Source organism: Eleutherodactylus coqui, chromosome 13, assembly GCF_035609145.1.
Source record: "Eleutherodactylus coqui strain aEleCoq1 chromosome 13, aEleCoq1.hap1, whole genome shotgun sequence".
In the NCBI taxonomy this organism is placed as follows: Eukaryota; Metazoa; Chordata; class Amphibia; order Anura; family Eleutherodactylidae; genus Eleutherodactylus; species Eleutherodactylus coqui.
Genome location: NC_089849.1, coordinates 62,797,229 through 62,813,728, shown reverse-complemented (window position 1 = coordinate 62,813,728; position 16,500 = coordinate 62,797,229). Strand labels below are relative to the sequence as shown.

The 16,500-nt window shown below is 41.7% G+C and overlaps 1 protein-coding gene across 1 annotated transcript; it reads right to left on the bottom strand.

Moving 5' to 3' along the window:
* Positions 1-90: 90 nt before the first annotated feature.
* On the bottom strand, positions 91-14,143 carry LOC136588720 (amine oxidase [copper-containing] 3-like). Its single transcript, XM_066588139.1, has 4 exons — positions 12,473-14,143; positions 8,052-8,337; positions 6,430-6,559; positions 91-4,821 (listed from the first exon to the last, which is right to left on the bottom strand). Exons 1-4 carry the CDS (start codon positions 14,049-14,051, stop codon positions 4,534-4,536), a joined length of 2,283 nt encoding a protein of 760 aa, XP_066444236.1. The 5' UTR covers positions 14,052-14,143; the 3' UTR covers positions 91-4,533.
* Between the last annotated feature and the right edge of the window lie 2,357 nt (positions 14,144-16,500).

Here is a 16,500-nt window from a genome sequence, read left to right as displayed (position 1 = left end):
GCATTTTGGTGCTCGCTCATCTCTAGAGATGAACAAAAAAATATCAGTTCTTGCGTAGTTTTTTTTTCTTGTTTAACAGCACTCACCATGTATTAGGAATGGCCTGTTACCTTTATTTTGTCAGTATGATTATGGTGATACAACAATTTACATCATTTTTAGGTTTTTCTACTCTTGCACAACGAAAACGTTAAAAAAAAAAATCACCACATTTTAAGAATTGTATCGCCACCACATTCAAAGTCAGTTGTGTCATTGTGGACAAGCATTAGTTTGTATTGATATCATTTTTCTATGCATATGACATTTTGATCACTTTTTATTTCATTCTTGGGTGGTAAGATAAATAAACAGAGCAATCCTAGTGTTGCTTTTTCTCAACATTTTATGCCATTCACCATACAAATGTAATAACAGGATAACCTAATAGTTCGAATCGGTATACACATGACTTATGGGCAGTTTATTTTATATTTTTACAGAATAAAGCAAAAAAAGTGTTTTTCCCTTTGGTAAGGATGCGAAAAGGTTAAGGGAAAGTAAAGAAGGACAAAGGTAGACAGACAGCTATGAAAAATGAACAACAGGTTCAAAGTAATAAGCAATAAATGACTGGTGGTCCAACATTGCTTAGGAATATAATTAGAAAAAGAGATGCCAAGAGAGAGGAGAGCGCAGGCACGGGCACCAGGAGTAGTACTGTGCTTCAGGAGGTTAGAGCAAATTTGTGAGGTCTTTATTGGAGAGGTGTGGAGTCCGTTTGAGATCCACGAGTCCCATTGCATGCTGAAGAGGTTCTTGAATTGTTGAACTATGAGGTCTGGATGTAGACTACTATACTTGTAGAGTAGAGCCAGTTCGGAAATGATCGCTTTCATGTAAATGATGGGTGTCCTGTACGAACTTGAGAAGATAACTCATTTACATTACTAATATACAGCATCTAACTATGCCACGCAGTGGGTGTGGACCAACTGTGTAACTGACCAATTTGACTTTGGGCTACTCCTGAGGGTAGCACCTAGGGGTCCCCTGGTTTTCACCCTTTATTCCCTCCAAGCAAGATCTGGTATTAGCTACAGTTGCCTCCAGGCTTTGACCCCGATGCAGTGACATCTGGCAAGCAGGTCATAGGTTCCGTTGAGCAGTACCAGATGGGCAGGAAGAAACGTATTTAATACACAGGCCAAAGCCAGGAAAGGTGAAGTTCTTGCATAAATAGAGAGATAGGCAGAAGTTCAAGGCAAGTAAAAATCAAGCAAAAGGTGGTAACATACCAAGCCAAGGTCAGGATAAGAGGAGACAAGAAAGCTGGGCGAACAGGCACAGGTGAAAACCAAGAATCAAGCAAAGATCAGTAGGAACTTTGCTGAACGAACAGAGCCTATTGCTCAGGCACCTTCCAGTGGGGAAGGGTGGATAAGTAGCCAGACTTACATTCCAGATTGGCAGAAAGAAAGCTGGGTGCACACACTAGCCCTTTTAGAGGCAAACTAGTCATGTATATGCAGCTTATAGGCAGCAATGATAATGACAGGGATGCAACACAGACGCTTGAGGGGACGCTGATAGCTGTCGAAAGGAGGAGGCAGGGGAAGTGTAAGACCACAGTCATCATCCATAGTAAGGAATATATTTTGATGAAAGGAAAAAAAAATCAACATTAAAACTATTGTTGGTATATAAATATATACCAACTTATGCATCCAGTATTCCTTATGTCTTTGCTTCTTGGTTCATCCGTTTTTTTCAACAATTGTACTAACCAACTAATTTCCTGCCTGGTTCAGTTGCACCAATTTAGATGCCTACTACTGGAATCAGAAATATGAATAGTGCCTGATCTAAGATGAGGAGCAATGATTTGAACAGGGTCGGGATGGGCCAAAGTTCAGTAAGGAGCATGGATCTGCTCGCCAGGGGACATGATTGGAATCCATTCAGCGTGCAATCATGTCCTCCTCTCGTGAGCATGAATACGCTCGTGTGAAGGAGCCTTAGGAATCTTTCACATGGGACAGAATTAGTCCTTGCAGACATTTCTGTATTACAATGATATTCCTATGGGTCTTGAATTCCGCACTTATTAAAATCTGCGCATCTTTATTTCAAAACAGCAAGATTAAATTCTGCAGCGGAAAAGTTTCTGCTGCAGAATTAAGGACTTGTTGTGGATTTCTAACATTGATGACATGTAATTCCATAATTAGAGTCTGCATAAAAAATGCAAGAAATTCCGCAGAACACATTTTGCAGTTCAAGTACAACAAAATTTGACAAAATCTGCACTAACTGACAAAATCTGCATCTGCGTTGCGTCCTGCGGGCAAATCTGCCTTTTGTGAAAGGTCACTCAGAACTTTGTTCACTTGGTTGTTTTTCCTGACAACTCTGTTACAATTTTGTTCTTAGACAGCCCTGTGCTTTTACCCAATAGGATCATAGCTCAATGAAAGGAGGTGGGGGGCAGGAGATCGTACTGGCCACCCGCCCGCTTCCGTTCACAGTAAACAGGCAGGCCTTCATAGATGAACTACTGCCTATTTACAGCAGCAGACAAACGATGATTTTATGGTCTGCATGCAAGATCTGATCCTGATTTATCGCTGATTGGTCTTTCACTGCATGTGTTCACAAATATTGTGTACACTGCTCGATCTAATGAGCGATTTGCATGATAAGGGTGCAGCGTCAAAGGGTGTTAAGTTAAGCCCCATTTACACTGATAGATGATCGCTCAAAAGTTGCTCAAACGATAGTTTGAGTGTCAATTTTGAGCGATCATCTTTGCATACTTTATAGAAGCTAAGTAGCTACTATAGAATATGCAAGCAGAGTGGGACACTGCCACGGCCACTAATAGAACAATACAGCTGCTTTGCATAAGCAAACAGCTTTATTCTTCTCCGTTCTGACTGCCAGTGTCCCCTTTGTGAATTCACAGCGAGACACAGGCACAGAGAATCTTATCAGCACAGCCGGTTGATAACAGCCTACTCCGCTGATAACAGCTGATTGCTCAATTCTAGCAAGCTAGAATTCAGCGATCAACGACTCGTGCACGAAAACTGCACAATGTCCCTGCATTTAGACAGAACAAGAATCGCTCAAAAGACGGCTTTGAGTGATTTTTGAGAGATTCTCGTTGTGTCTAAAAGGGCCTTAAAGGAGCAGAGTTGTATTTGACTCCTGCACTTATCCACCTCTTGTCAGTTCCTGCTGCGCTTCTGAAAAGTGACTTTTATTTGATCAATCTGAGGAACCAGATTCTTGAATTATAAAGTGCTCAGAGGTCTTGAAGGCGGATCAGATGAGAATAGGCAGATACTGAATGCTTTTCTAGAACCGCCAGTTCATCAGTCCTTGTGGTTATCAGTGGCAATTCCCACAGGCCAAGTATCTTGCACTCCTCGGGTGCTAAGTAAAGATGGAACAAATCAGGAAATGCCTGTGGTGAAGCGCCTCCAGTAAAGATCAAATCCTAAACACATTTATTACATCTGCCCTTTTTCCTTTGATCTTCCTTCAAGAATTCCTTGCACTTTTTGTTCTTTTACATAGAAGGAACTGTGCAGGTCTTGTATTTATCTATGTTCATAAGGGTATATTCATCTGTGCTTTAGATTTTACATCAGACCAGTGGCGAATCTCCGTCATCTAATGGTCTTTTTACATGGGCCAATTATCGGGCTTGAAATTAAAGGGAGGAAAAATGAACTGATGAACCAACGAACACTTGTTGATAGGCTGATTAATTTGTTCGTGCAGGCATAGTAAAAAGGCTACAGATGTAGCTGTAGAAAAGCAGCAACATTTACAGTACAAGCATTGCGGATAGGATGTAAAAAAAAAATCCCATCTACACGCTGTGCAAAAAATCCGCAGAGTTAACTGGCCTGTGGTACGGATTGTAAATCTACAACATGTCAATTTATTCTGCAGATTTCTACTATGCAGTTCACTTCTTCAAATAACGAGGCGATAATCCGCACTAAAATCCACATCAGAATCTGCACCATTTGTGCAAATTTGGAGCTGCAAATTCACTGCAGATTTTTTGCTGTGAAAAATGTGCAGGAAATTGGCAACGTGTGAAGACATCCTGAAAAAGGCAGGGGAATTATATAATGGGTGCAAAAGATTTGGCTGCACCCCAGGCCTGGATCTTTAGGATGCCGGTAAGGTCTCTCTTCCCTATATTAGAAGACCAGTATTATGAATGAAGTATGATGGTTGGGAAGTGGCTTCAAAATCCTGCCGCAACAGATGCATATAGTGGTCCAAAGGCAAGCAGATGTCTACATAAAGTTTGGTGTTGGTGACTCCTTCACCAGTATGTGGATGGCTTAAATTGAAAGCTGATCAACAAGGTTCTAGTAATCTGGGATTTCCATGTAGTCTGTAATAGAATGCATAAACAATCTTAATAATGTCAATTCAGTAATATTCTAAACACTTTTATCTGGCCTGATCAATTATTGGATTTTACCCTCAAAAGCTTAAACTCATTAATGCTCTGAGATGTCAAGCTTGCTAGAGTATAATATATTCGTTATCAAACCCATTGTAGGTAAAAGGAGGTGGTTTAGGAGCACACGAAGCTGTTCGAGATAAACAGGCTAGAGGATTGACACTACATGAAGTGAGATCTTCATCTGCCTGGAAATACACAGCATCTTCTGAAAAGACTGAAGGGTCCTCATTGAAGAAGTTGTAAGGTCTGAGGTAGAAGCCCACTCCATTTCCAGCTGTCACTGTGTTGGGAATGTCCTCCGCATGAGGAATGTGCAGGAAACCAGTTGTTATCCAAGCCACCAAATCCTATAAATAAAACAGATGTTATTGAACTTAATACCAATGGCCAAGTGTTGACTTTCTTAGGGACATGTAAAACGGACTTTGTAAAACTAAATAGCGTCTTATGTTGTGTCAAATATGAAGTTTAGAGGTTGTACGAATCACCAAAAAAATATATTTTTTTGGTCAATTTTGACTTTGACTCCATTGTTGTTACCGAGGCCAATAAAACCCTGGATTTCTTTTCTATGCCACTTTCCTGATATAACACCAACTGAACAGGATCACCCGTGAGGACAATATACTGCAACCTTGGACCATAGGTGTGGAGCCTTGTCATCCATGACAGGTTCCATACCAGGTGAGTCCCATCCACTTTGTTTATCTTTGTGAATTTTCTATTCTTATGTAAATCTCCTAATGTGAGCACTGAAACATTTTAAAGCATTTCTTGTAGGGTGGCACCTAGGTCTAAGAGTTTAATCATCTTAGTTATAGTATGGATAGTGAAAGAAGATTATATCTATTATATTTGTAGATGGCATCAATAGGATCATCCAGCGATATTCCCTTCTCTTCCAGCTTTTTAAAATTTAGTATGGAAAAACTTAATTCATCATATTTCCACCATCTCACTCAACCCTCCCACCAGACCTACCAATCAAAGTCAATAGCTCCAAACATTCACCAGTATCACAAATCCGCTGCCTTGGGGAAACCTTTGGTTTCGCCCTGCTTTTGAAACCGCACATTCAATCACAATGTCTTGCCACCTGCCACTTAAGAACATCTCCTGAATCCCCTCCTTCCTGAACTTCAAGTCAACTGAAATGCTAGTGCATGCCATCATCATCTCCTGCCTAAACTACTGTAATGTCCTCATCTGTGGCCTTGCATGCACCACTCTTGCATCCCACCAGTCCAACTTCAACTCGGCTGCCCAGCTAATCCACCTCTCCCAAGCTCTTCACTGACTAACCATTGCCCAGAAAATTCAGTTCAAAATATTAAGAATGATGTACAAGGTTATCCACAACCTGTCCCCCCATACACCTTTGCTCCATAACCTCATATGTAATCTCCGGTTCCAACAAGACTTTTCCCATGCACTCTCCATACTCTGAAATTCACTACCCCAAATGTTCAAACTCTCTTCCAACTTCAAAACCAACCTGAACACCCACCACTTCAGAAAAGCCTACAGTAACCCTGCTTCTACCACATCACCATATGAGCAGCGTCTACCTTCACTTAAGGTCTCCTTCCCCTTCCTTTACAAAATGGAAAGCCCTTATGGGCAGAGTCTTCTCTCTCTCTGTACCAACCACTTGTGTAGTCATGTTTACTATTGCTTTACCTATCTAATGAAATCTCATTCCAATGTAAAGCGCCCTGAAGTGAATTACACTTATAAAAGAAATAATGATAATGTTCACAATTTGAGTTATGTGAGGTATGAGGACCAATGGGATGCAGTCTGATCAGGATAAAAAAGTGTCATTCCTATTTCTTTCAATTTACATTGTGGTTTTTGCCTGATCAAGTTGACGAGCTAAACTTCCATACTGAAGACATATTATGAAAAGGTGACCAAGGATCACTGACGAGGCTACGGGTTCTCCCAAAACTCACCTCATCTTTAATATTTTCATTGTCAATAAACTTAGAGAATTGAACTGTTGGTGTCCACGGGTCATTCTGGTTATAAATGCTGCTGCTTGTCTGTTCCTCTTCCTTGTGTTTGGTCACAGCCAGCTTATATCTGGAAGGTACAAGAAAATATATTGTAATGGTGTAAACCTAAGTCAATCACTTTCACAGTTAACCCTAACAGGGACTTGGCTATATGGGGAGCATCTAGACTCTGGTGCCTGAGGGGGCCAAGAATCTCTCTGCCACACTAGAAGACACCAACGTTATAGATGGTGCAGGGTAGTCACAGATGCAGCAAGTTTTAGCTGTATTGTGATAGCATAGGGCAGAAAGTTTTCTTATCTTAACCCATTAAAAAGTTATTGTTCTTTTATCTCAACACAACAAAACCGATGCTGGCATGGATGCATGATGTCTGCTGCTTGAGCTGGAGACCTCAGGCATGAATCCATGATGTCTGCTGCTTGAGCCGGAGACCTCAGGCGTGAATCCATGATGTCTGCTGCTTGAGCTGGAGAACTCAGGCATGAATCCATGATGTCTGCTGCTTGAGCTGGAGACCTCAGGCGTAAATGCACGATGGCTGCTGCTTAAGTTGGGGAACTCAGGCATGAATCCATGATGTATGCTGCTTGAGCTAGAGACCTCAGGAGTGAATCCATTATGTCTCCTGCTTGAGCTGGAGACCTCAGGTGTGAATCCATGATGTCTACTGCTTGAGCTGGAGACCTCAGACGTGAATCCATGATGTCTACTGCTTGAGCTAGAGACCTCAGGCATGAATCCATGATGTCTGCTGCTTGAGCTGGAGACCTCAGGCGTGAATCTATGATGTCTGCTGCTTGAGCTAGAAACCTCAGTCATTCACATGGGGAGTGTGCTTTCAAGTATGGAGGGAGGGAGAGAACCTGGAGGTCTTTGCCTATGGATCTGTCAACTGGACAGTCTCATAGTGATAGTGATTTTCATACCTCGCGGGAAACCAAGAAAATCACACCTGTGGTGTGGCTTGATAGAAAGCCTGTTAGATCGCTGTATAATGCAATACTATGAGTGCCGAGGGCTTTCAGAAGTTATGATGCTCATAGGCCAGGTTCCAAGGATTCTGGGGATGTACCAATGAATGCACCACCTCTATAGAGAACAGTGTGTGTGCGTGCATAGTGAACACATTTTTGCAGACTGCGCATGCACACACACTGTTCTCTATGGGAGCGCACATGCACTGGTGCAGAGATGGGTCTACTGGCGCCAACTTCCATAGGAGACAGCACAGGAATGGGAAGCTGAGTACAAAAACTACATCACTGGACTTTTCAGAACCTGGCCCATGAGCGCCATAACTTTGTAGTACTCATAGGTTGTGCAGGTTCCCTTTAAGACGAATTCCAGGAACCTCAATATACATATTTGACATTTACTTGGGTGCGATGATACAACATGACTATTGGACATGGTTTGAATATATCCTTTACTATATTTGAAACTTTTCAATCTGAGAGATGAAAAGATAATATTATCCATCTTCAGATAAATTTCTATTGTCCATGAACCAATTCCTGATGCTAGATATGTAAAATATTACAAGACTTTGCACTTACTTAGCCCAGTTCATGGAGTTGTGGATAGTACTCTTCTCAGGAAGATAATCTCCTGCAAAGGTGACCATCTGGATCCTATAGGAACGCTCATGATTCCATTTATTCTTCTGTTTGCTGGCAAACTGCATATAACGAGGCATGGGGCCATGTTGCTGAAATGCCGCATGGTTCTCCGACTCCAGAACTTTTTTGGTGAGCTTAGTTTGCTGCAATTTCCAATCCGGATTCCACGGAGGGCTCAGATCTTCAAACTCCATGTCAAGAGCAACCAGAGAATTATTTATTCCTGCAACCAAATATTTACCTCGGGTTAATAAGATATCACACACTATAATAAATGATAAATTATATAAAATACATCTCAGAAATGTAACTTTCCTTCTGAACCATCATTGCCCTCAAACACATATCAAGTTTCTTAGACTTAAAGGATTTGTCCCACTTCTAACTGTTTTGCTGCAGAAAGTAGACAGCTCCATGCATTGTGTATTGTCCTGGGTTGGTACTTCAGACTGAGTCCCATTGAAGTAAATAGGACTCAACCTGCAGTACCAACCAAGCCATTGTGCAATGTAATGATCATAATAATCTTTATTTATATATAGCGCCAACAAATTCCGCAGCGCTTACAAGACAGGGGGAACAGAGACAAAACCACGGTTACATGTAGTAATCAATTGAAACCGTAGGAGTGAGGGGCCTGCTCCAACGAGCTTACATACTACAAATAGTAGGGTGATACAGAAGGTAAAGGGGCTGGAGATGTCCAAAGTATGGCGAAGTGGAGAGTGTGGGATGCTATTCACATAGACAATGGTCAAAATTGAGCCATATAGTGGCTGAATCGGTATGACTGCAGGGGGCAGTTGATTGCGGCTGGCAGGAATGGCAGTCAGTAGGACAGTCGGCATGTTATCAGGCAGAGTACAGAGGGGTTTGGTTTAGGAGATACGGTATGCCTCCCTGAAGAGGCGCATTTTAAGGGCACGCCTGAAGTTTTGTGTGTCAGGGATTACCCGGATAGTTTGGGGTAGTGCATTCCAGGGGACTGGTGCTGCTCTGGAGAAGTTTTGGAGGTGGGAATGAGAGGTTCGGGTTAAAGGGGCACTTAGTCTGATTTCATTTATAGAACAGTGTAGATATCCAACAGCATCCAAGAACTTGTTAATCCCAACTGGACATTCTTTATTTTTCCAGAAATCAAACAGTGGTTTCTGGAAGAATAAAGAATGTCCGGTTTGGACTAACCAGTTCTTGGATGCTGTCGGATATCTACACTGTTCTATATCTGCAATCGTGGTGAACTAGGATCCAGTTCCCGTTCTGGCGTTCATCCCTACTCCATAGGCTATTTTTTCCTGGTGGGTGCTGCGGACATCATCTATCTTTCGTTTAATCTGATTTCATTTGCGGAGGGCACGGGTTGGGTGGTGAATTAAGATGAGGGAAGCAATGTAGGGTGGCACAGTGCTGTGGAGGGCTTTGTGGATGAGGGTGATGTATTTAAATTGAATTCTGTATTTGACAGGCAGCTAGGGTATTGACTGGCACAGGGAAGAGGCATCCATCTAGCGGCTAGACAAGAAGATGAGCCTGGCTGCCACATTCAGGATGGAAGGAGCTGTCTGCTTCCTACAGCAAAACAGTAGTGATGAGTGAACTTTTGAAAAGTTTGGTTCATTACATTTTGGCAATAGGTTTGGTTCAGTCCAAAGTAGTTCAAGCTAGAACTTCACCGGTACCCCAAAAACTGGTGTATAACACAGTCTAAAAGCCAAAAAAGTCCTGTACTCTTATGTTACCTAGGACTGTATCTAAGTACTTTTTGGTTAGTTTTAATTTAAAGCTAATGAAAAAGGTGGACAAAGAAAGAAGAAGAAGAAGGAAAAAGATATAAGAAAAAGAAGGAAAAATAATGAGGAGGAGATGAAGAAGAAGGAAAAACAAGGAAAATGAAGAAGGAAAAAGAAGGAAAAAAGGGGCACTGTAACTGTTGGGCACTAAGGGAGTATTGTTACTTTGTGTAGGCCCAAAGACAGCTCTACTACCTTGTTCAGGGTACAAAGAGGGCATTATTACCTTGTAGTGAGCTGAAAGGGGGCACTTTTACCTTGTGGGGCACTACATGTGTGGGGCACTATTACTTTCTGGAGTACAAAAAGGGGAACTAGTACTGTGAAGAGCACAAATGACAACACTATTACTTTATAAGGAGCACTGAGTGGGACAGAGGTAGCAGCAGAATGGGGAGATTATGTGCAGCGATGACTTGTAGTTGAAAGAAGTCACCATCCTGGATAGAGAAGAAAAACTAGTGAATGTGAATGACTCCAATCAGAGCAGAAGTCCCCTGTGATCGCTGGAGGTAACTTCACTATAATCACTATACCTGTGTAGAGCTGGTATCTGACCATTATGTGCTGACTACATTATTTAGAAAATACTACATGAGCCTCCTTATCTTAGCCTGCATTATTACAAAATTGTCTTTTGTGGTCTCCAATGTATATATCATACATATTTTAGGGGTAAGGGGGCAAAACAGACTGTATGCCTTTAGGCTTATTCCACTGATATTTTAGGACTCTAGCAATGCCCCTGGCCACTAGTGTTGCATCAATGGGTTACTTTAGAGACTAGTGATGAAGATATAAGTTGCGGAAGAGTTGCGGCCAGCAGCTGTGAAGAACAGTTGTGTAGAGGGAGGATCTCAAGCTGAACTTTAGCTATGCCTCTGACTGGGTTGGTAGATGATATTGCAACAACTGCCTGCTAAGTAATGACAGGCTGACAGTTTATGGCCAAAACCAGAGACATAATTAGTAAGTGAATAGCTTAAATAACATTACCTCTTTTTTAAATTGAGATAACGCAGAAGTCTTAGGAGAGGGTAAAGGGCCTTTTACATGCCCCGTTGAGCCATGTAAAGGTGCAAATGCTTGTTCGTTGGGTGATTGCATCTTTTATGCAGCACAAATAATCATCATGTTCAGCGGCACATCTTCCTGTGTGAATGGGCGATACGCTGTCAATGATGAAACTGTATCACAAATTTATTGTTTTGGGTTGAATTTTCCTGAAGGTTGAGTGAGGCACAAACCTGAACGGAGCTTTTAGCAAAGTTCTACCAGAAATAGGGTTCTACTGGTTTGGTTTTCCCAACACTAGTCCTGAGCACTGGTGTACAACACTGTCTGAGAGCCATAGAGTGTTATGAAGGGCGTTTATGGTTATACACCAGTTTGGTGAATTTCCAGTTTGGTCCAAAGTAATTCAGACCAAACAAACGTTTTGCAAATATTTGGAAAAACAGGCCGAACAGAGCTTTTCAAAAGCTCACTCATCACTAATGGAAATGACACTGGCTTGGTGACAGGTTTATAAAACCTTGTGTAAATTCCCTTTAGCACTCCACACCTATTGTATCATTTCCCTTATCCATTTAAATGGCTCAAACGGCCTGTTTATAGCTTCCACTAATTGTAAAGTGCTGTGTTATATGTTTGTGCTATACAGATTGTTATTATTAGCTTTTTACAGTAATCTATAGTCCTTGTCAAGTATTGAATAATTACAGTAGGGTAATAATAAACATTTTTTCTTGTAATGAATGCTTTGCACTGACCATTTCTGAATGTCTCTTTGTACTTCTATGAACATGCTACATTCTATAGTCCTGGTTAGTGATGAGTGAACTTTTGGCATTTTTGATACAGGATGGTATGCCAAACTTTTGTCCAAATTTGGTTTTGTCTGAATTTGTTTGAACTGATTCAGAAGTTCACCAAAACCTCTAAAACTGGTGTTTAACATGGTCTAAGAGCCATAAAAGCACTGTATAACACTCAGACTTTGGCTCGTAGACAGTGTTATACACCAGTGTTTAGGACTAGCATTGAGAGAACTGAACCAATTAAACCCTGTTTCAGGTAGAACTTTGCTAAAAGCTTGGCTTAGCTACATGCCAAATTGAACCTTTAGCAAAGTTTGACCCAAAACATGGATATACTGGTTGGGTTTGCTCAACACCAGCACTGGTGATGAGAATTCTATGTAATCCAAACCTATGTACCATACAGTCACAGAATGCATCTCTTCATATCCCTAAGTGCTAATCATGAACATGCTGGTTTTGCCCTAAACTCTTTGCATCCAGTATCAGTACTCTCAATACTAACTGTGAATTACGGCATGAATTATGGCTTGAACCACACTAGTTCTTCAGATCATACAATAATATGATCTAATTAGTTACTGCAGTTTAACACTGATGTTGCAACCAATGCAGTAAATGAGTCCTATTTTATGTTTAAGATTAGTTGCAGCATTTTTGACCACTACAAAGTGCTGTGAAACATCTACTGACTGTATAAAGATGAAGAATTAAGAGGTTAAGTTGATTATTATAAAGGTGTACTTACCACCAACATCCAGGTCCACCTTATAGTTTATAAAATGTGAATGGATGGTCCCCAGAGTATGAGGCCCCACTCTATGTCCATGCTGTAGCCCTCCATCCATGAAGAAAGATGTACTTATATATCCAGTTGCATGAACCTTCGACTCAATAGCCCCATTTTGGTAAAACATGAAGTCAAACACATAATCATAGTTTCCAATGGCAGCAATTGTTCTTATGATCAAAACAGTGCTGGCTAGACCACCGTAGTAAGAAGAACCAAGACTTGAGAAGTGTCGTCTCAAAGGAATGCCGGAGTTAAGTTCAAAGATGCAAATGGATCCCTTATTAAGAACCGAGCTGTCTGAGTCAAGCAAGTAATGGGTATCTACGAAAGTAGCAAAATAGGGACAGTCAATACCACGAACCAACTGGAAGATAGAACGACCAATGCCGAAGTGTCCATCCATGTACCTTGTTGCCATTGCAGTAGGAGCATTGGATCCATACACAGATATAGCTTCTTGGATGCTAAGCTCATAAACTACCCTTTCTCCCTTGAACTTGATGTCATACAACCTCAGTCCTCTGTTCACATTAACTGCAAATGCAAAGCTCCAATGTTGGAACAACACCTGGTTGCTTCTGACGCTGTATCGAGCTCCTTGTGGTTCATATTGCATAGGGATATCAGAAACTGAACTTTTTGGAGGCTTTAGAGAAGCAATGTCCTGAAGATGTGACTTTTGCATCTTAACTACTTTCAATTGTCCCTTTTTATATTTTTCCTGCAGTTCAGACAGGCTTTCAAAGTACTCACCATTGTAAAATACCTTTTCTACACTCCACTTGTTATAGTCTAGGTCCTTATGGTTCATCAGAAGTTCTAACCCAGTTGGATGCAAGAAAAATCCACTGCCCTGAACATTAAAGAAGAGACCAAACCACGTCTTTCTATGTCCAGATGCAAAGCCTCTTGGAGCATTTGTCAAAGCAGCAAAATATTCACTGTCCGACTCATTATAGCCCAATACTTCCTTAAGGAAACTTTTTGCCTTGGGGAACTCTTTCAGATGAAAGTGCTTTCGTATCTGGTGGTACTCGCTGCCAATGACCGGTCTACGGTGATAAGGCAGTTTGCCTTTATATCTCTGAGAGGTAACATCCTTCTTGTATGTAGGATTTGGTAGAGGTCCCACAACATACTCCTTAATTTCAGGTTCGGAATGACTTCCAAAATATACAACAGCCATTGCTTCTCTCCGGGGCTTGGGTCCTCCTTTATCCAGGTACAATAAGGCATCTTGTTTGCGGGGAGGCAATAGTTCCACAGAATATATGCAGTTAGAAGAAGGGTCAGCTGTGGAGATGTTCACCAGGTTCTCATTGATACTCTTCTTAAGGTAGTCCACCACTTGGGCAAGTTCGCCTGGTGTTAGGTCTGCAAACACCAAGCTCTGGTCATTGTGCTTCAAATCAGATGTTTTCTGATTTCCAGAATTACAAGATTTTGTTCTGGATCCAAGCAAAAGTACAGAAACCAAAGCTAAAATTGTGGCAACAGCCAGGATAAGAAGCGCAGTGACTATTTTAACATTCATGTTTGCGTTGCATTAAAGCATCAGGTCCTCCAGTGTAAGGGTTTGATCTCAGTGCCTTGGCTCAGAAGGAATTCCTTTCACTCATTACTGCCTATTTAACTTTTTGGATCCTACAAGGAAACTGCAAAAATGGGAGGAGGCAAGGAACTAGATGCTGAAGAAAAAAGATGTGATTTATTTTTCAGTACCTTCTTAACCCTGCAGGCACCAGATAGCCTCTAATATATCCAACCCTGCAACTACATATACAATAGCCCCCGTGTAGAACATGCTGCAACATGAAGTTGTAAAAGACCATTTTTAAAAAAGTAGTAAAGATTTACTAGGATGGTTTAATGAATGAAGAAAATAAATACAAGTAATGTACTCACTCCCAATTCACACAATGACATTTTTTAAGAAACGCAGCCCATTAATTTTTCTCAGCCTATATACATGGATCAGTCATAACATTAAAACTGCCGAAACAGCTGTGACCCATCAAGTCATGAACTTTACAAGACATCTGAAAGTGTTCTGTGGAATCTAACACCATGACATTAGCAGCAGATCCTTTAAAGCGAGGTGCCAGGTTATTATGTTCTTCCCTGTCCATAGGTCAGGGAATTCCTTTCTGATCCGTGGGGGTTCACTAGGACCTCCACCAATCTCAAGAATGGGGGTCTGAAAGGTCCCAGCATGAATGCAGTGGAAGTCACGCATGCATACCAGGGCTCCATTTAGAGATTCCTGAGCACTCATACTCTGAAATTTCCATCACTCACGTTGAAATGAATGAAGCAGCGGTGTATACTTGACTCCTGCGGCCATTTACTGGCCATAACAATGACCTTCTACAGCCAGTGATTGGCTGCAGCAGTCATATGTCCAGATCAGCAGCAACCAGGAAAGCAACAGTGATTGTCAAGCAATTTTAAGTGGTCGGACAATCACTTTAATATTTTCTTTTTACTTCTCTTCCCAAAGCCACCTCAAAATGAAACTTGCATCAAGGAGAGATTGCATTTACTTGTATTACATATTGCCACTAAAAAATGTAATACACAGTTTTTTTTAGATATTTAAATTTTTTTTTTATGGAAAGTGTGGTGAAAATATAATTGGCTATTTGAACGTATCCCTCCATCTTGTATTCGAACAGCCATGAATGTTCAATGTATAAATTATAAAGACTTGCTGGAACCATGTTAATATCTGGACATAGTATCACCATTGTCTTGTAGTTCTACCACCATTGTCTATATGGTCTTGTGATTCTGTTGTCTAATAAGTCATGCAAATCTATCACTATTGTCTTAAGACTGAACTGGGGCCTTATGTATCATTGGAGCTAAGTGATGTCATTGTTTTAAGAATCAGTTTTCTTTGTCTGATCTGAACATTTGAGGAATGCCCTCCCACCCCCCTGGATTGTGATCTTTACAGGCAAACAACTCTATGCATTGATATTTGCAATGCAAATATTCAAGCAATAGGTCAGGCTAAGTAGAGGTGTAACTTGAAGCTTCTGGGCCCCAATGCAAAACCTGTAACAGGGCCCCCAACTATAATGCTTTATTCATTGTATTGGGCTCCCTATATGGAGAATAGAGGCCTTATGGGCCTCCTAAGACTCCTGGGCTCGGGTGCAACTGCATCCCCTGCATCCCCTATAGTTACACCAGTGATACTAAGTATAGAAGACAGGAGAGGGTTTTGGACCTGTGATGGGGAATGCCCTCTCACAGTGTAGTTCCCAAGAGGCCACTGCAGAGTCCGAGAAGCAGGCCCACAGCCGAGGAGACAGTGGGGTAGATTGAGGCCTTGTCATGGGGCTCTACCATCTCCTCCCCTGGGGGTAGCATGGGACCCGTCCAAGTTACCACTGGGGTAGTTTCACATGGGAAAACCTGGTAGCTGTTTACCTTAAAGTCCTGTCACACGTGATGCCACCGTTTCGTCCTCTGCTGTGAATTCAGTAGTTGGCAGTAAAGAGTCCACACACAGGGATAAATTTTAGAACCAAACCGGGAACAGTCGGTGAAGCTCGTTTACTTGTAGAACTATTTACAGTGCAGAAAAACAGTATACACACCAGCAGGATAATGGTGCAAAAACATAAAGTGGTGTGACAGGGAGGATTCACAGGATGACAGATGAGTCCACAGTCCTAGTTATCTATAGGGTTCTGTTTCTGGCCACTCTCCTTTTCTATCTCCAGCTCTCTACCGGTCAACGCTCACATTTGGAAGACGGGCACTCAGCACTGCATGGCGGCTCCTCTCACACTCTCAGTTCTCCAGATTAGTAGCATGAAGGCCTGGGTGAATTAGGCCCAGGGCACACACAAGGCAATCCCTCAGCCTTTTCCATCCTGGCACTCCTCTCAAGACTAGGTACAATTTCTCCTACACAACCGCAGCTCTCTCTAACTGCAACTTTCAAGACTTTCTCGGGCAGTTTTCACTCT

What these genes read in the sequence shown, in the direction of transcription:
- LOC136588720 (XM_066588139.1), bottom strand. Translation starts at nt 14,051, where the DNA reads ATGAATGTTAAAATAGTCACTGCGCTTCTTATCCTGGCTGTTGCCACA. An exon ending in GGTGGACCTGGATGTTGGTG is followed by an intron (nt 8,338 to 12,472) that starts GTAAGTACACCT and finishes ATTTGGTTGCAG; the next exon opens with GAATAAATAATTCTCTGGTT. An exon ending in ATGAAAATATTAAAGATGAG is followed by an intron (nt 4,822 to 6,429) that starts GTGAGTTTTGGG and finishes TTTTATTTATAG; the next exon opens with GATTTGGTGGCTTGGATAAC.